The sequence below is a fragment of the Bactrocera tryoni genome, chromosome 5, assembly GCF_016617805.1.
Source record: "Bactrocera tryoni isolate S06 chromosome 5, CSIRO_BtryS06_freeze2, whole genome shotgun sequence".
NCBI lineage: Eukaryota > Metazoa > Arthropoda > Insecta > Diptera > Tephritidae > Bactrocera > Bactrocera tryoni.
The window spans coordinates 3,845,278-3,866,391 of record NC_052503.1 but is presented as its reverse complement, the minus strand read 5'-3'; the positions used below and the strand labels follow the sequence as shown (position 1 = coordinate 3,866,391).

At 33.5% G+C, this 21,114-nt stretch overlaps 1 protein-coding gene across 17 annotated transcripts; it reads left to right on the top strand.

Moving 5' to 3' along the window:
* The first annotated feature begins 1,013 nt into the window (after nt 1-1,013).
* Nucleotides 1,014-19,369, top strand: LOC120776377 (epsin-1). Of its 17 annotated transcripts, none has more exons than XM_040106964.1 (12): nt 1,564-1,620; nt 1,704-2,261; nt 10,746-10,924; nt 13,205-13,293; nt 13,386-14,041; nt 14,101-14,266; nt 14,334-14,822; nt 14,885-14,987; nt 15,048-15,295; nt 15,424-15,522; nt 16,069-17,034; nt 19,161-19,226. In XM_040106964.1, coding segments are annotated over exons 3-12 (2,883 nt in total). In that variant the 5' UTR covers nt 1,564-1,620; nt 1,704-2,261; nt 10,746-10,923. The 17 variants fall into 17 exon arrangements, with proteins under 17 accessions (XP_039962900.1, XP_039962901.1, XP_039962904.1 ...); XM_040106978.1 differs by lacking the exon at nt 1,564-1,620 and adding an exon at nt 18,633-18,671 and having other exon boundaries at nt 1,627-2,261; nt 19,161-19,249; XM_040106966.1 differs by lacking the exons at nt 1,564-1,620; nt 1,704-2,261 and adding an exon at nt 1,014-1,177.
* Nucleotides 19,370-21,114: the final 1,745 nt, after the last annotated feature.

The following is a 21,114-nucleotide window of genomic DNA, read 5'->3' as shown; positions in this document are numbered from 1 at the left end:
AGAAGACAGAGCGAATATGCATTAGCGGGCTTAATTTCCATTTACTTGCGCATTTGACCCATGTTAATGCAACTTTGCAATGCACAAAAATTTCGTGCATTTAGCTGAATTTACCAGATTTGAGTAGGCCACATTGCTCACAAATGGCCGAGTCTGCCGCCTCCGCGTTTACAGCATCAGGGGTAAGCAGTTTTATATTGCTCATTAAATTATGTATGTGCAAGTATATTAACAAAAACAAATTTTAATATTTTTTAGATGGCAGAAAATAAGCAACAGACAGTTTGCTATCCATTTTTCCAATATTCTTAACTTTTCCGCATTACAATGAGTTATTTCTTTTTTCAAAAATAACAAAATTTCTATTAATAATTTATCTTATTCATTTTTATTTCACTTTTTCTTATTAAATAAACAAATTTCACTATCAGCTGTTTAAATGCACAAGTCTGCCGTCTGTCACCATAAAATTTCAATGCGCATTAGCGTTGCTTAAGGCACATTAGTTTAGCTCGTCTGTCAGGGCTATAAGTTTGAGAGTTTTGAACTCAGCAAATTAAAAAATAAGTCAATTGCTTGCACACGAACAGTTAAAATTAGCTTAGTTTATACGTATAAAAATTCCTTGATGTTAATATTATATTTATCATTTAACACGCTTTTTAATTACTGCTCTTAACTAGTTATTTGTAATAGTTAATTTTTTTTTGTAATTTTTTTACATTGGGGTTAAAGCAGGCCTTGCTATCACACGACAGATGCCTCTGCCAATGAAAATCAGCATTGTGCTGCCAGCACCTACATAAATAAAAAATATCATTAATTACGCGCACCTAATGGTTTGAATTGTAAAAAACAAGACTTTTTTATCAACTTAATAGTTTTCAATTAAAAAATTGATATAGTAGACTATAAATTGAGTGTCCGAGCATATCTCTTTTTCTAGTTATTGGCATCTTTAGATGCAACACTGCTGCGTATTTAGTGTTTTTGTATTCGTAGAATTGGAAAGTTTGTGGGATCAAAATTTGCTCCTGTTTTTTGTTATATATTTTTATTAGAAACTTGTAAAAATTCTTTGGTTGAAAAATATTAAGCTATTCATAAAGATAAAATATTTTAAATAAGCTTAGACGTCCACATATATAGATAAAAGTTTGGTTTCGGAGCGGAAAAAGTAAGCACAAGAAAAACAATAACCTTTGCAACATACGAACCATCAGCAAAGGTGAATGACAAAATAGTTGGTTTTCTGAATTTTCTCTTAGTTTTGTTTTATACATATTTAGAGTGATGAAAATTGTGGGAATCTGTTATTATTAGAAATTATTAACGACTTAACTATAGTTTGTATTATTTTTAGGAAGTGAAATTAAAAAAAATAGCTACTTTCGAAAGCGAAATAACGCAATAAGAAGCAGGAGCAATCGCTTCAAATCAGTACCAAACGATCAGAAAAGCAGCGAAGTATCGTAAATAGAAAAAACCAAAAACGTCATAAGTTGTCATCGCTTTACGTTTTGCATTATTCTTTCACTCCCATTCTTAAATTCCTACTGGTCATAGAAGGCAGACGACCTAATCATTCATCCAGTATTCGTTCGACAGAAATTTTGGACGGTAATACTAGTAATATTTCGTGAAAAGCTAACATAGCTTAAATAAAATCTAAATTTCATTGTAAATTGGAAAAAATCCAATAGTGCAAATAACACTGAAACGTTAGTGCAAGGAAAACTAAAATTGTGCAAAGGTGAACATATTACGAGTGGAAAAGAAAGAAAGTAGTAAAGAGCAGCTATAGAAGAAGGGGCAAACCCAAAAGTGCAACCGAACACATATGCAGATTGGTCGCTATTGACAGCAATAGTTACAATAGCAAATTAAACACAAATTGTACAGAAATTCATCGTCGAGGTATTCCCTATCCTAGTTGTACTCCAACACACAAAAGCTCCTGCTGTGTTCGCTATACTCCCCCTTATGTGGTTTTACGTGTCATCACCAATATAGGCCTAGTAAGAAAAAATAAAAATATAATTAAGCGCAGTGCCAAAGTTATCATTCGAGCAAGTGGCTAGCACACCAAACAGTCGGTGTCTCGTGACATTGTTCAGCTGAGACTTTGCGCGACTGGGGCAAACGGAGAAACTTCTACTTTAACCGCAACTACAATTTAGTGTTCGCAAAAAGGAAAACAGCAGTCAGACTGCAAGCAATCAAATACTTAACTACGCATTCTACCTACATATAAGGCTCAGGTGAGCCAAATAATTATTTTAATTTTTTGTTTTAAACTTATCAACACACTTACGAGCAATATTTGATTGCATATTTCAAATAAAAATATCGCCAATTGTATTTGCTTTTATATGCGCACCTCGATATGCAATCAATTGCCATGTAAGATGTGCACTTTAATTTCGGACTTCAGCCAGTTTCACTTTATAAATTGTTTGTTTAGTTTTGTATAGTAATTTATTGTTTTCATTTTTGTTTGCATTGTTTATTCCTCTGAGTTGCTGTATCCGCCACATAGTGTAACCTCTTGCTAACTCATTTAGCAGAATTCAATTTAATTTTCTTTATTCTTCGACGTAATCGAGGGAAATTAACAATATATGATGCAATTTTTAATAAAGTTCGGTTTTACGAAATAACTGGAAGAAAAATATAATAATATTCAAATGATGCCGTCGGCAGCTACTAACTTGTACGCAAAATTCCCTATCACGAAGTTGTTTGACCTTACCTGAGTGGCTATGCTACTGCTTCAACAACTGTAAATGTAATATAAAACGCTTTGGACACTCAGCTATGCCGTAAGCTTGGCGCACTACTTTTTCCGTGCACTACATTTACGCTCATTTTGCCGTCTGCCGGAAGCGGTTACTTATCTGCTTTGCCGCTTTGATTTTGTTCTTCGCTTTCATACACTTTCTGCAATACAACATAGTATTTAAATATTTTGCGTATGTCAAGAGTAAATAGGAATATGTTTTACGTTGTCAGAAAGTAGTAGTGAATTGTTCTCAATTGTTTACATATTTGTGTGATGCAAAGATGTTTTTTTTGTGATAAAGAGTGATTTTTTAGTAAACGAGAATTGAATTGTAATTGATTTGTAATGTGTAAATGAGCTCAAATTTTGTTTTATCTGTCAATCCATTAATTTATATTGCCTCGCAATTATTTATTTGTAAAAAAGCCAAAATAACATATCAAAATTTTAGGAATTTATGCATATTGTATATGGTTTTGTGTACTTTTATTTGTAAAGAAGACATTGTGCACGTAACTATATGCTTAGCTGAAAGTAATACATTGTGCTTTATCATCAACAGTGAGTTTTCTTACAACCTACAACTGTAGTTGCATTTGTTATGTTGATTGCACCATCAGTTGCTGTTATGTTGCACTGGTACAAAACGTAACATAAAAGTGAATTATCAATAAGCCGGAAAATGTAATAAAATTTAAAAGTTGCGCATTCAATGTATAGTAGCAATTTTCATTGTTGTTTACTTTTGAGAAGATTTAGTTCAATACGACTTTACCTTTTATTTGGAGCACCTCAAATATTGAGTACAGCGCCTATATATTGCTGCAGCAAAACCAATTCTCAATTTAAAATAATTTAATTTTCTCTTTTTATTATCTATTAAATTAGAAATAGTGAATGGCTAGTTTGTTTCAATGATAAATATGTCTTACTTATACATATACACATGTGGATATAGTATATGTAGATATGTATGTACAAACCTACATGTACAGATTAACACTGGAGCTAAGTAATACGTTTGCTATCAAGCATTAATTTCGTATTTGCACTACTCACCTTCAAGTGTGTATCGTGAAAAAAATATTATTATACCCTGAATAGTACCTTGTTATTAAGTTTGTGACACCCGACGCGGCACAGTCGATTTAGCCTTAACAGTGTATACGTTCGTCCCATTGACTGTCTGTATAAACTTTTATAGAAGCGGTTCATTGTCGGAACCGCCGATATCGGAGATTATATCATATAGTTGCCATAGAAACTGAACGTTGAAATCAAGTCCTTGTATGAGTTTTTATTTAATGAGTCAACTTCACTTCGCATGGATAATTGTCCAAAGCAACGGTATAATCTCCGAAGAAATTGTTCAGTTCGGACCACTTTAGCATATAGCTGCAATAAAAATTTACTGAACAAAGTAATGATATTGTGGAAACTTTTGTACTTGTGAAGGTTATTATAGCTTCGGTGCAACCATAGTTAACGTTTCTTCTTGTTTTAAATTTCAAGCCTTGTACTTTTCTTGTATTTTTTTGCTTATCAGTTTGTGTAGTATTTAACCAGTCATTTCGAAATTGTCGACATATGGAAACGTGTGATATTTGTGGTTAAATTTTTTCAATGGCACACTCGCAACCAAATTTTTTATAATGTTGCAATTTAAAGAACTTGTAATCTTTGGCCATTGCTGTATTTGGAGAATTCTGCTGAATCATCGTCAAATAAATTCATATTAAATTTAAATTTCATTTTAATCCCTTTCATAATCTATTTTCAGACTGTTCAGGCAAATCTTTCCTCTAGGCAAGGCCAATTGCATTTTAAATAACAACGTTTCTAATTTTGCGCCGAACTGGTTAGAATATTTGATTTTTATCACTGAAATGCCCGATAACAAGCACTTCATTGAGACAAAGAACTTATTTTGAGAAGTGCAATCACCACAACAAAAACATACTTCAAATATATATTTATATATTTTTATGACTTTGTTTAGTTATGCTTCGCTTTGTCGCGCAACTGCGTCAGCACCACCAAAACTCCAGACACTTGACGCCCACTGTACTAAGACGCAGTTGAGAGCAAGCAAGTGCAAGCTTTCGAGATCAATGTACAATGAATAGAGTTCTCTGTGGATTTCTTTGCATTTAATTGCTACTGTGTGTGTTAAGCAGACACCCGATTTTATTTAGTTCGCATTTGTTTTTGTGCTTGCGTGTAATTTTTATGTATGTATGTACACTGATTTAATTTGGCAAAAATGCATTGAACTTATAGCATTGAAGCTTTGAGCGCTAAAAGTCATTTACATAAATAAAATGTGTGCGCTCTGCTCTCACAGCCTCGAGGGTGGTGGCGGAGAGCTAAGTGAAATTGTCTGAAAGTCAAGTTCATGCACCCGTTAAATATTTACTACTTTCATAATGGCCGTTGTATGCTTTCGCGCTACCACTACCAATTCAGAACAGTTAAATACATACAAACACTTTCAAAACACTCAAATTTATACATACATATACATATGTATAAATATAAATATACACATACATACGTATGAAAGTTTGCATTTCATTCTGCGCCATCTCTTGACATCACATTTTAAAATTTCTGTATTATGAGTATTATCATATACATATATGTATGTATGTTGTTTTTTAAGTTTATATTCATGCCGAAGCAACTGTCCCCGTTCATGCTTTCCGTTATATTTGCCAATTTATGCAAATGAACCGATGCTAACGATTTTTAATTAGTACAAAGCAAGAGTCGGTCAGTTTACCGCATTCGCTCATACAATATAAGTTCATTCATAAGTCATAGCGCTTTGAATCAGCGGTGAAATATGCATTTGTAAACTATGTATGTAAGTATGTAGTATATATGCCGGCCATATCTGTGATAACGTCTGTCCAAATCATGAATATTTTGTTTTTTTATTTTAATATGCGTTCGGGGTTTGTTATGCTTTGTATTTATTAATTTTTTTTATTGTTTATATTTTATTTATTGTTGTTACTTATATAACAAGTAAGCAGTTGCTATGCCTTATATGTATATTTTTTTGTATTCTTCCAACCACACTTTGCGACTGTAAATTTTTTCTTCGGCGTAACTGTAACCAAAATCTAATTTATCGTCACAACGTCCAAGAGTGTGCCGAGTAAATAGTTATTTAACACACAAACTGGCATGTATGTGTTCTCTTTTAGAGTGTAGTTGTAGTTTTAAGAAACATTTAAGTTTCTCATTCTAATAATATGTTTTCAGTCGCAATGCCTTTCAATTATTCATGGTATTTTACCCACTGTTTATTTATGCCATCATTTCAATCTGATTTGTATTTTTTTCGACTTTATTCAGGGCGAAATGCGATATCACAAAAATTACGGTAATTTACACCTTAGTGTGATAAAGAACATTTTTGACAACTCGCCATTTCATATGAAAATTGCTTTTCATACATATGTTTCTATATGTATAGAAGTGCAATATATTAGCATGAAAGTGTTTTCGTCTATAATCAGCACAGTTTGAACATACATACGTACATATACATATACAATATATAAGTATACATAGGTGTGTTTATAAACATACATATACATACCACATATATGTATGTATATGTTTATATCTGTACGCATGTGAAACGAACAAAACTCAGATGTTAAGGTAAAAAATCACACACACATATACTCAAAAAAAACACTGGCAAATACTTGTCAGCCTTCATTGCAGTTGATAAGATTACGTTAAAAATATTTATAAAACAGAAAATGCCATTAAAGCCGAAATGGCTCGAAGGAAATAGTGAGTAGTGTTTCGTTGTAAATATGTCAGTATATAGTCACAAGTCATTGATGATTTCAATAGTTGTAGTGGGCAAACATGGATGAATGACGAATAAATATCGGTAATAAAACGCCGTATTCAATAAAATATTGTGATTATTCAAAAATCAATTATCAGTACTTAAATCAGTCAGCAGTCAGTCAGTCAATTAACCGAATATTCACTGCAATCGAACTAGCCAAAAGCAACTTTTGATAGTGAATAGTCACAGCCACAAAGTCAGAAATGAAGTCAACGGCAAACTAATTATTTGTCTTCAGCAGACAATCAAGGGTCATTTTTAGTAATTGTGTATAAAATTCAAGAGAAATTTATTTTACTTAAAAATACAACTTTTATGCCCATCTGCTCATACAAACACTTTTAATTTATATACTCTTTCCATGAACTCACTTCCGCTGCACAGCTACATTGCATTTCGTGTGAGTAGTTGGATACTCGTTTTGAAATGAATATATTACAATGTTCTGCATGTCATCGATTTAGCATAACTACAAATCAGTCGTTGTAGAGAAGTTGCATGGCGCTTCGTGTGTTCATTGTAGCCGAGGCCTCGTCTTTTGCTCGCTTGCCACCAAAGTAAATATCAACACCACGTGTTTGCTGTTGTTTACATGCCAATTAATTTATTTTTAGTTTCAGTTGAAGTGAACAACAGAAGGAATATAAGTAAAAGGGAAAAAATACTCAGGCGAACTTGAAGAAATCAAAAAGTTTATACCATGTAGTAAAATTAATTGCTCGTTCTAATATTAAAAGTTATCAGATCCAACAGTTAGCCGAATATCATCTCTCTAAACAAGCAATTGGTAATTTTTACATGGCGATATCCCTTGAGATGTCGGTGGTCAGAATTACATCAATTTTATGCTAGGTCAATATAGACAAAAAAGTTTATTTCGATTATAGACCAAAACAAATGAGAATAATTTGATTTCGAAAAAGTTAGACTGACTCAATGATACAAATATGAGGTTTTCGAGCTACTTTCTTTTCAATATCGAATTTAACGTTGTGAACAATTATTTTCATCGAAGAAACTCGACGAGACAGTCAAGAATTTTTCTTACTAGTTCTATTTGACGCCACAGTAGTGTCAGTTGTAGGTATAAATGTATGCATATATGTATGATTCATAGTTGTGGCCACACGTGGTCATACACTATATTGTAAATAAATCGATAAATAGCTTACCATGGCCACAGGTCTAACACAAACGTAACTGATAGAATTGAATAATTAACGTAGTACTTTGTTTGCCTTTGGCAAAGGGAATCAGACATTAGTTAGCTGGATTTAACTATTAGTTTCTCTTTTTCTCTATTCTTTTTTAAGGATCACTGTTATATCCCACCTTACTTTCTTTATATCTTCCAATCATATTGCATGTAGTTTAATTCTGTGTTTCTGCTAGTTTATTTTTATTTTGTTAAATTCCATTCAGTTTTATCCCAAATGCGATAGTTACTCGACAGGGCGTATGAGCAACTAATTTGGTATGGAAAATTTCGAGGCGTTCAATCTGCCAAGCTTTCAAGCAATATTTTACATCAATTTTAATAATTGTAAGGTAACGAATTTAATCATTATTATTTGTATTGTTTATTTTTGTGGTTCAATCACTAGCTAATTCCCCTCTCAAACCACTCAGTGGTGATTAAAGTGTGTTATAATGGGAATAACTGAGAAAAAAAACCGATTTTAGTATATTATGTAAAAGAGATATCAGAAAAATATATATTAGCTAGCACTTATTAGCTAATTCTCTTATATTAATTACAGCAAATCTTTCCTGATACGTATAAGTAGGCATATAGTGCATGCAAACCTACAAAATCACAAAAATATATGCCCATTAAAGTATTGTTAAATCTACAGCCAGCTTCGCGGTCAGCTGTAGCGATTTCCCCTATTTATTTTAGTTCTTTCGCATTGCTAGGGTTTCACCTAAACACTTTTGCCTCAACGTAGTGCTTTTTTCGCAATTTGCAAATTGAATTATTCACTTTTTCGCTTTGTTTTTGGTTTGTTTGCCAATATACTTACAGAAACTTATACATACATGTATACGTATATATGTATGTATGTATGTTGAGTATGAATTCGCATTTGGTGTGGTTATTTTGGTTTGGCAAATCCTTTGGCTATGTGTGTGTGTTGTGTTTGGACTCTGGAGAATAATGGTCAGTGTGTGCTGACGTATGTACGTATGTATTTTTGTTGAAAGTCGTTTTGTTGTCTGCGGCGTTTTCCATTATTTTATTGTACCTTAGTTTAGTGGTTTTTATGTCTTTTGTGGTGGTGATTATGGAAATTCATAAAAGTATGCGTATGCATGTGTGTATGTATCTATTCGCCCGCTTATTTTCATACTTTGCATATGCAGATAATTGTATTTAGAACTCAGACTGCTGCTATGCGCTCTACTCAATACAGCTCTTCTTTGTTGTTGCTATTTCTTATAATAATCGCCGTTAGCTTTGGCTGCGTATATATGTACATATGTATTTTGCTATTTTTTACTCTCATAGGCATAATTTTTCATACTCTTTCGCACGTCGGTAGGGCCAATGTTGATTGCAAAGGTGTTGCGTGACCTCAGTTTTCGCGTGAACTTGACGAGAAGGTATTGTACAATTTTTGTGCGTTCTCCTTACTCCGTGCTTATAGTTTGTTGAATTTTTTCGGTAGTTTTCTGTTAAAGTTTGAAGTGTTATAGTACAGGAAAATATAAAAACTTTTACTTTTGGTTCTGCAACACAAAGGTACTTAACACATAAAACATGTGTTCATTTGTTTTTTAGTGTAGTTGGAACTGCTTTAAAAGTGTTCTTTTATTTGTTCATAGTGACCATTTCATATATTTTTGCTGTAAATAGAAACAGCTGTGTGTTGTTTGAATGATCACTAATATTCAAGTTGTAAAACAAAGTTCGACATTTTGTTGAATGGATTAAAAATATGGTCTGCGAATGTTTCTTAAAGAGCGGCAATGGATTTTTAGAAAACTGTAAAAATCAAAACAACATGTGTATACTTGGCCATTAATAAGCGTGACAAATGTTTGCATAGTGGGAAGCAAATAAAATAATACGTAATAAACAACAAAGTTAAAACTTTTCAAACTGAACTAAAAACAAGAAACACCGTTAAATCGACTAGACCAAAGCTATGGTACTTTTTATAGCAGCACAAGAAACACCGTTAAATCGACTAGACCAAAGCTATGGTACTTTTTATAGCAGCATCTCTTATAGCATAAAAGCGTATAAAAAGGGGTTTATCTTGATTTTGATCGGTCAGTTTGTAGGGTAGCTATATGCTATGGTGGTCCGATCTGAACAATTTGTACAGATGTTGCAGTGTTGCCTTGGACAATTGTCTGTACCAAATTTCGTGAAGATATTTGATTAAATAAAGAGTTTTCCATACATGGATTTGAGTATGATCGATATGGGGAAAAAGCTGCGATACTAGGCGTATATATGTATGTATATACAGACGAACGGAGATGGCTATATCTACTCGCTTCGTCACACGGATATTTATATACATATGTATATGTATAATAAGGCAAAAGTAGTTAGTGATAAAAATCTGTAAATTACTTTTCACTCTGAGAGGTGTATGACTTGGTAGAACGATGAGTTGGGTATTTAGATTGAATGCCGTAATGTAGGCAATATTTTTGTAAATTAATAAAATATTAATAAGTAATAAATTGAATAAAATTAGTAAAAGTGATCAATAAGTTAGGGTAACCAGTGTTAGAATTTGGTTAGAAATGGTTGACTGTGCTGACTAAAAGATTGAGGGCATTATGTATTAAAAAATAATTTTTAAAATATTTTAAACAGGTTTTAATTAGATAACAATTGCGACTGCTTCGGGGAAGAAATATACTTATTTTTGTTCACAAAAAAATAAGCTCGAAGCTCTTTTTTTTAGCTCTCTGCAGTTTTCTTTCAATTTCTGCGTATTTTTATGTGTTCGCTTTGTACGCCTGTCCTAGTGTAATGTCCTTTAATTTCTTATATAATAATTACACACAAAAATGTACATTATTTTTATTTTATTGTATTATTATCTTGTATCTTGTATCTCATAGCTTGCTTTGGAGCACTATCTAAAAACAAAATCTACAACTCGACAAGAGCAAAAAAGTAAAACTAAAAAAAAAAATAATAATAAAAACTAGCATTTTACGCAAAAACGCAAAGCCATAAAAGTTTAAGAAAAAGTACATAAAGAAAGCAAAAAAACTAAGCGTAGCGAAAACAATCAAAAGTAAGTCCTACAACAACTACTACCTACTACATACTATACAATTTTACAATTATTAGCAAATATTCGAATTGCATATCTACATATACATACATATACATACATATATATATATATCTATGTATGTTAGCTTGTTTGTTTGTATCATTAGCAATTATGAAATATTCTTCTATTTTTATTGAATAAACGCATCAATGCAATGAAATGCAATTTACTAAATATCTACCTATTCTTTTTACATACATACATACTTTTCTTGTGCATCAATTCACTTCACACATATTATATGTATTTGCATTTGTATTTGAATTGTGTTACATAAGCATTACCACTCTCATAAATATCCACAGCTTAGCTGAAATTCAAATATTTCTGCACTTCATCCCCGTCTTTTGTTGTGTGTTCGTTGAACTTTCATTTTGTGCATATTTCTGTAGAAATTAATTATATTTATTTTATGAAATTTCGAAAAGAAATATCGATCATCGGATAAAATGAGGAGAGATCGTAGATTGGATTTTAGTCTTTGACCCCTCAAATCGTTAACAAAACCTTTTTTGTTTTACTATGCATTTTCTATTGTCCTCCTTTATCTACAGCAGTTTAAATGACTTTAACCTGGAGTTGTCTTCACAGTGGCGCCTTTAAAGACTTTTGCGACACGTGTTCAAAATAAAGTGCTGTCTTTCGTTTCTCTCTCGTGCTCCTGAAAAATTCTATGACTTTGATATATTTAATTAATCACGAAATCATGACTGGTTCGTTTAAAGTTCTTTATTCGACCATTCAAAATTAGAACATTGCTTATATCGGTACCCGTAGAACTCCTTTGAATAAGTTTAGATAGTATAGACATAAGGGTGATATGTATATACTCCACCAATTAAATAAAAGAGCGAATAAAATGCCATAGAAAACCTCATTAAATTTTAAATATTTATACTAAAAATGTATGTACTCCGAACTCATTCCGAAACTACTCCGAATGTGTTTCGAAATTATATATTCCGATTCCTCACTTCTAATTTACTCCGAATTATTTCCCAAACTACAATAATTATACTCTATACTTAAGTACTTTTGCATTTATATAACATATTGTTTTTTTCCATTTGTATTTTAAATGAACATTCTGATGCATAAACATTTTTATTTCAAATAAAATATGTTCGCAGTTTTTCACTCAAGTGTGCCTATCTCCTGGTGCATTTCTATATTAAAAGCAACTATTCATATACATATACATATATATACATACATAAACGCATATTTACAATTTGTTCCACCTTAATAACACCAAAAACAAGTAATTGTCCAACCATCTTTCAAAATCGCCTTTATCGCCTTGTCCATTATTTTCAATAATTGAGTGCACTCGCATAAAAAAATCCCGCATTCTTATTTAAATTGCTGTTACCACAAAAAGTGTGCCTTTGGCACTTTAAATTTTGTGGTTTTCTTTTAATTGTTTTCGTTATAGTTTCAGTTTTTGGTTATACTAATTTATTTGGGATCAATTAAGTGTGTGGCACGTGTGAGACAGTTCTGTTTTAGTTTTTGAATTTTGCATAAAAAAATAATAATAATTAAAGCGTTTCTAAATAACTTATAACATCGAAATTTTTATAAAAAGTATGATTTTTGTTACTAAAATTTATTGTTCTCCACACACAACTGCGGCCATATACATACTTTTAACCAAAAATGCAAGCATTTGTTTTTAATAATTTTTATTTTCATTTCATCCTCTAACCACAAAGTGCTCTTCTGTTCAAACTCGATAACCCTGGTTGACAAAACAAATCGCTACTGCAACGCCTGCCATTCAATTTTCAAGTTTTTATTAACAAATGCATACCATAATAATAATACACATAACAACAAGAACAGCATGTATGCAATGTTTAGCCAAAAAGTTGACGGGAAAAATATTTGGGAGCAAAATTATGCGTCATTGCATACATTTAGGCTCTTATGCATTGCTTTTTACTATAAGCGCTTATTAGCGTGTTGCCTACATATAGGCGCATAATCGTTTTTTCTCTATTTTAAATTCCACTATTAACTTAAAGTTAGTTAGCAGGACCTTTGCATCCCTGCTTGTTCTTGATAACCGTTATGAATCTAAAAAAAGTTGAATTCTTCGTAGAGGAAAATATATCCATTTGCATGTTCTACAAGCTAAGAGTTCAAAGGAATTTGTTTAATTCATGTCTAATAATATTAGTAAATAATTTTCTGTTTTGTTGACACAAAATAATCGATTATTTATCTCATCCAAAGTGCGAAAACAAAAGGAAGACATGCAAGTGAATGTCGCTGGTCTACGTCGGAACATCAAAAATCTTGCGCACAACTACTCAGATGCGCAGGTAAGCTGGCTCCAAACCCCAGTCTCTTCCACATAATCATAAATCTCTTCTAATGTATATTTTCTCGTGCGCTCTTTCACTCTTTTTCACAGGTAAAAGTACGTGAGGCCACCTCCAATGACCCGTGGGGGCCGTCGGCCACGATAATGGCCGAAATCGCCGATCTCACCTACAATGTGGTTGCCTTCTCGGAGATAATGCAAATGATTTGGAAGCGCCTGAATGATCATGGCAAGAACTGGCGTCATGTCTACAAAGCGCTCATACTGTTGGAGTATTTAATCAAAACCGGCACAGAGAAGGTGGCGCAACAGTGCAAAGAGAATATTTTCGCCATACAAACACTGCGTGAATTCGTGTACTTTGAAGAGGGTAAAGATCAGGGCACGCATGTGCGCGAAAAGGCTAAGCAGCTGGTGAATTTATTGAAAGACGATGAGCGTTTGAAGAATGAGCGCGTGAAAGCTTTGAAGGCGAAAGAACGTTTCGCTCAACATCCCAGTGGTTTTGGTAGTGATGGATATATTGATGGACCGACGCATCGTGATATGCCGCCCGGCTGGCAGGAGGAACCGAAGCCGGTGTCCGAACTTGAGTTGGTGCGTCCACAAACGGCGGGCGAAGAGGAGCTTCAATTGCAGTTGGCCATGGCGATGTCGCGCGAAGAAGCCGAACAAGAAGAGGCTAAGCGACGCAGCGATGATGTGCGACTACAGCTTGCGCTGAGCCAGAGTGAACAAGATTTCAAGTGTGTACAATTATTGACTACTCCGGAAACAAAATATTTACATCTATCTACTATTTCAGAGATCAAACGGTTCCAGCTGCGGCGCCTAAAAAGGAAGAACCACAATCACATCTGTTAGATTTGCTGGACATTTCTTTGGGTGCCACGAGCATTTCGAGTCCACCGTTGGGCGCCACAGGCGGCAGTGGCGATCCATGGGCCACACCGGCACGAGCTGGGAGTCAGGTATTTCCAACAACAATTTACATTAGTTTACATATGTTACTGTTGGTCCTATATAAATTTTTCGCAGCTATCTGATCCTTGGTCGGGCACATCATCGCCACAAATCGATCCTTGGCAACCGGCCGCAGCTATGCGTACCGCCATCGCTCCAGCGCCGTTGGGCGCCGTCGGCGGTATAGGCAGTAATGGTGATGATGCCTGGGGTCTAACACGCACACAATCGCCGTCCGTCGCTTCTGGCTCGTCAACTGAGGGTTGGCTGCATAGCAATGGCGCTGGCATTGCCGGTGCGGCTGGTGGCGCAGCGATTTTGAATGGCAATTCCATTGGTGGCGGTGCTATTGGTGGCCTAGACCCTTGGCTTTCGAAAACGGGCGCTATTGGTGGTGCACCTGCAGCGGAGAGAGTGGAACCAACAGATCCTTGGTTGACGGAAAGTGTGAAACCAGTTACTATGGCACCACTAGCGGCTGCGCCTAATGTCGACCCATGGGCGCCCAAAGCCGGTGCGACCAGTGATGACCCTTGGAAGAGTAATCAAACGAGTGCGGTTAAGGTATGGCGGTATAAAATCGTACTTCACATTAAATCATATAAAATAATAACAATATTTTCCAGAAGCCTTCGCCCGATTTGGATGAGTTCGATATAATAACCAATCGTAATAAGACTGGCGATTTACTAACTAACAACTTGATAAGTGCTTCGAACAACAATAACGGTAATTTTGTTTGGAATTCTCATTTTAATTTACTAAAACTATTTTGCATCTTCAACACAGCATCACTACTCGATGAAATGGATCCTCTGTCTGCAACGAATTCATCGCTCAATGCATCATCAACGAATACGAACAAACAACTGAAAACACCGCAATCGTTCTTAGGTGAAAACTCGTCATTAGTTAACTTGGATAATCTAATAAAGCCCGTGCAAACGCAGTCACAAGCTGGCAATGCTGCCTACAATCCATTTAGCGATACTGTTATACCACCAAAAACAAATCTATTCCAACAACAACAGCCTGCGGTGAGTCGCTTATGTAATATTTGCTTATATTATATTTGCTTGGTTTGGAAAAGTTAGGTTACGAACACTCAGCAGCTACTGAAAGTTATAACAAAAATAACCTATAAATTTGTTACTGTTATTTACAGGTACCGTCCATTAACCAGCTAAAACAGCAACAGCCTTTTGCTATGACTATGAATCAGGATCCTTGGGCGCCGGTTGCTAACTCCACTAATGCGTCTCAGGTACGTTCAGCCATACAGTCATAGGTTAATGCCATAATTGCATAAAACATGCGAAAATTAATTTGAAAATTCTAGCAAAAGATCTTTTCAAGTAAAGAAGAAGACTTTGAAATTATTATTATGAATAATTTAAGCCAATATTTTTGGTGCATGGTCTGCTAGGGTCTGAAATGCATTATGCGGTGTCATTAAAGGGTTGCGAAATGTATTGGGGAATCGTCTAAGATTTCAAAATTCTTACCTAAATACTATCCCCCAACAAAATGTATTGCTTATTGTGATTATTTCGTTTAATTACATTTTTATAGTGAATGTGCTCTAAATACTTTATTTTTTTACTTACTATAATCTGCTATAATTTAACTTATTTAACTTGTAATTTTATTAGACTTTATTAATTCAATTAAATTCTACAATTATCAATTCTTTTTCTTCTTAAACATTTAATTTCTCTTCTCAATTCACCAAAAAAATGTTTGCTTACGCATGAAAAAAACAACCAAAACAACAACGTAAAATTATTCTTCCCTTCTTTTGACAACTAAGTCCTCCAGAAACTTCTTTACTGATTACGATAGCGACGACTTTACAAGTTTTAATAGCAGCAATGAGCATAATCACAATGACATACTGAACAACAGTAATAATAGTAATAACAAACAAACCAACAACAACTTCAATAATGACAACAAACAAGCTATGCAATACTCCAAAAGTGATTATGAAGTCTTCAACTCTTCGTTTGCCAGCTCAAGCGACTTTTTTATATATCGTAATAACAACAACAATAATAACAATAACAAAAGTCAACATGATGGACCACACCAATTCCAAACACAAGTACAAATTCATAGTCAAAGTGTAGATAATATACGTAATATGCAAATTGCCAGCGACAGCGACACCGATCTGCATGAGAGAGCCTCAACCAATACGCTACGCAGCTTCCAAGGCAAAGTCAACAACAATACGCTGCGCTTTCAGTCGACACTCGCACCCACTACCACTCAATTTCAGCCCTTTGCTGACTTCAGCAACGCAATTAAGCCCGATTTTCCGAGTGCCAATAGTAATTTTAATACTAATAACACCAACAACAACAATAATCCTTTATCGAATTATGCATTTGGCCAGCCACCGGTCGGCAGTGCAAATGACAAATATCCAGCAGCGTCGTTGACGTCAAGCTACAGCAATGCCTTGACAGCTGCTCTGGCCGACACGCCGGGCATTAAAATAGCGCCGGTATCGATGTTGCCCACGTCAGGTACAACAATGCAAACAACATTTGGTTATGCCGCCGGTTTTGGCAACAGCTTTGATAACAATGGCGGCGCCGGCGGTGCTGGCAGTGCTGGCGGTGGCTCGCTGTTCAATTATGGCTTCTTCGATGCGAATTCTTCAATGAACCACAACCAAAACAACAATTATGGAAATAATATCGATAACAATAATGCAATATTTTCGACGTCCACCTTATCGTCATCGTCGTTGGGCAACTGTAAGCTGGAAGTGAGTGTCCATTAAACACGCTCTGATTGCTCTGAAAAAGTTGAAAATAGTACTGTATTAATGCAAAGTTGCTGTACTTGTTAACGTTGGCTATAAAGCGTGCAATACATATTTGTTGAGTTCATTGCTATGCTATTGCGTTGAATTTGTTGCTGTGACGAGCGTTTATTTTTACAATTGATATTTGAGTTTGTTAATTTGACATTAGTTGCGTACTTCTATTTGTTATATTGCTCCGATTTTATTCGTTGCTCGTTATTTGTTTTGTTAGTTTGGCTAGTTTTCTTCTTGTTTTGTATTGTTTTTAATTTTATTTGAAATTAGGTCTTAACTGGAACTAATTGGTTTCTATTGTTTATTTAAGCAGCGTGATCTGTCCATTCAATATTGCACAGTTAGGTTCTTTGGTAGGTTTAAAGTGTCTAAAGATTGATTTTATTAAATTAAATATTTCGGATTAAGTAATAATAATGTAAGAATGCCTTAGAATGGCAGCCAATGAATTTTAAAAACATTTTTTTCTTCAATGGTATAAAAAACATTAACTTCGGCTGTACCGAAGCCGTAATACTAATAAATAAAATAGTATGACTGCTATATGCTATAGTGGTCCGAATAGAACAACTTGTTTAAAAATTGTAGTGTTGCCTTGGCTAATAATCCATGCCAGATTTTGTGAAGAATAATTTCAAATCGATATCTCAAAAAGATATCGAACAGACAGATCGTTATAGCTAAATCGACTAAGCTCAGTCACGCTCATCATTTATACATACATATATTATAGGGTCTCCAAACTTAATATACCCTGTTCGGGGAATAATTAGCAAGTAATAAATACATAATAATATAGAATAAATAATAATGCGCCGGGAAGTATGCAACGGTGTGCACAAACATTTAAAAGAACTTATTTAATAAGAAAAGTAAACGGCTAGTATTGTGGAAAATAAAAAAAATAAAAATTTTTCAAGACATTCAGGATAAAAAAAATGTAAATATATACGAAATCGTTTCCTATTGCAGATTAGGATCACCTGCAGGCTTAAATAATTTAAGAAAGATGTTAAATTTTCAAAAAATACTTAGAATTGCTCAGAAAGTATTATAATATATGTATGTATATATTTTTAAAATTTTTTATACATTAATGCATTTTTTAATTTTTTTTTGTATTTGTTTATATTTTTTTGTTTTATTTACTTATTTTTTTTTATGTAAACACACTTCAAAATATTAAATATTTAGTATTTGAATATTTTTCAATCCAAACAAGTTTCAAATAATTAAAATTTCAGGGATTCTTTAAAAATTATGAACTTTTTGCAATAATACATTTAGGTACAAAATCTTGCTAATTAAAATAAATTGAGTAACTTTTCCTATTTTTTGTTTTTATTTTACAAAATCCTTGATAACTAAATTTTACAACAAAGCTAATGTTTTTCTTGCTACCCCTTCTTACTTCCACTTTCTGCGCTCCTTTAACCAACGTTTGTCTCTTTGAAACATATTTGCTCCACATTCATACATAGTATATACTTATGTACTCACAAGTATTACTTCCACATAATTTCTCAAAATTTTGTATCTTATAGCCAACAATGGAGGCTTGGACGCTTAAATAAAAACAATGGGTAAACTTAATAAACGCTTTAAACAAATATTAATCGCATGCCATACGCAGGCGCAAATTCATAAAAAATAAAAAAAAAATAACTCGAAATGTTTTATAACTCTTTATTATTGTATGTTTATGAAATGTTTCGAAGTTTTTTATGAGTTGCTGCGTTATTTTATTGTCTAACCAGTAGAAAGTTGTCGTAGCTGCATAGAACACTTGTAAATAACCTAAATATATGTAGCGAGTAAACTAACATTCGAGAAAAATTCAGCTAAAAAGATATATGCATGACAATTGCGGCGCCCTACTAACCCAACAAGTTACTTAGTGTGTATATTATATACTTTTAGCCATATTATGTGCAAAAATAAATATTTGCAAATGTAAAATTTTGAAAAAATTTCACTTTTTATGAATTTTTCTGTTTCTTATAATCACACATATGTATACAGTAATATTTCATGGTATTCGAAAATTAAACGATTTCCTATCTCCATTTCAGAACAACAATAATATGCCTTGGATGAACCCGGAAGCAGCATCGTCGTCGAATCCATTCTTATCGTAAAGTAGTTTTTTAAATGCGGAAATTTATATAGGGCGGGTTATAAAACAGCGTGTGCGAGTTAGAGGAATAAAGATTTCTTTTTTTATATAGACATATTTACGCATAAAACAGAGAGAAACTAAAACAAACAAAAAAAAAAAAAACAATAATGATAGTAAGGAGTATAAATTTAATATAAGTATTATAATTGTAATAAATGTTTGAAAAGCGGACAGGACAGTTGTAATTGAGCGTGTTAAACAAAGTGAGAGAGAACGTCAAACGAGCAGAGAGCGCGCAACAAACTGTTGTGAGCGCATGCGTGCGTGTGTGTGTGTGGTTGTAGCGCCAAAAATAAAAATTTCCAAGCACCTCAAAGGTAGTGCATGTTAAATGTAAACCAAAAAAATATGCGCATTTGCCACCACATACACATAGCCACATTACGCTCTTCAATATGTTGCCTAAGCAGCAGATCAATTAAAAACAAAGAAATTACCTAAAATCACTCACTCTCACACACAGACACCTAGAATTATATAAACGTATGAAATTAAGCTGTTACGGTATGCGAAACGATTGTGTAAACACCGATTCTACAATATTTTATTTCAAATCCAATAGAAATTTTAATTGTTTAAATATTTTATTCGTTGTAAATTTTCCATAATTTTCTCTTGTAATTTTTAACAAAAGCGATATGTATACAAAAAAATATTTTTATATATACACAACACATACACATGTATGAAAAGGAACACTATGAACAATGCTATGTTGCAATTTGCTAAGCGCCAGAGAAATTATGTTTGTTGTAATACTGTTGTATGCGTTCAACCAATAATGACAGCTAACGATGTGTACCACTTATATACCTATATATTATATTTACAAAATACTAAACCAAATGAAAGCGTTAACAGCCAGGCTAAATTAAGAAAGCGAATCAAAATTATTAAAATGTGCAAGAAATAGCCTACAAAATGTTTATTACTGCTTACAAGCTTATTATTACCATTTAGTGACTTTATTTAGCCGGTAGCAGGTATCAACGATTATGTGACATAATACCATTTGTGCTACTAACTGTTTTATTTCATTTTAACTACAACTCATACAAGCTATACAATCTAAGCGCTATGATTTTGTTTCATTTCATAAAATTTACAAAAACAAATTTATTTCACAATGTAACATGCGTGTTGTGTTAAATTTGTGTAAAAACAACAATATTTGAGCAAATTTATTAAATACAATTATTTTTAACTGCTTTTGCATATTGATTTATAGAATTGTAAATATTTACACTTGCAAATATTTTTTTATTTATTGGCGGAGCATTGTAGTGTTGTTGTAGCGGAGCGTACTATTTTTGGTTAAAATTTGTTGTAATATACGATTTCATGGCGTAATTCTGCAACCGATGTCGAAGTATCCAAGGGGATATTGATTCGGACGTTGTTGTTTTAGTAACAAACATCAGATTCCCAGTCAATTTTGTGCATATTGTTACCGTTTATGTGACCGACACGGACCCTTTTTTAATCCGAACCTTGTTAGCAATATAGATGTAACTGTAACGATTTAGTTTTTGTTGTTATAGCGTCAAAAAAGACTCCACAAATAACCATGAGGAATGCTATCGAACAGACAAGCTTCGGCCTGATAAAAATCCGTGTCCATTCCGGTTACAAACGATTGTCATGGAACGTGCCTTAGTTTTTCAATTTACTGTTGCTATAAATATTTGCCAAAGTTTGGAAAATCGCATATCGAACAAACAACTGGTATAAATCAATAGAGTGGTATAATCAACTGAAAATGGTACATTTAGTACGTGGTAATACCCCCTTAAATATGCCACGAGTATATAAGAGCTAACAATGTCTCATGCAAGTTTATGGCGCTC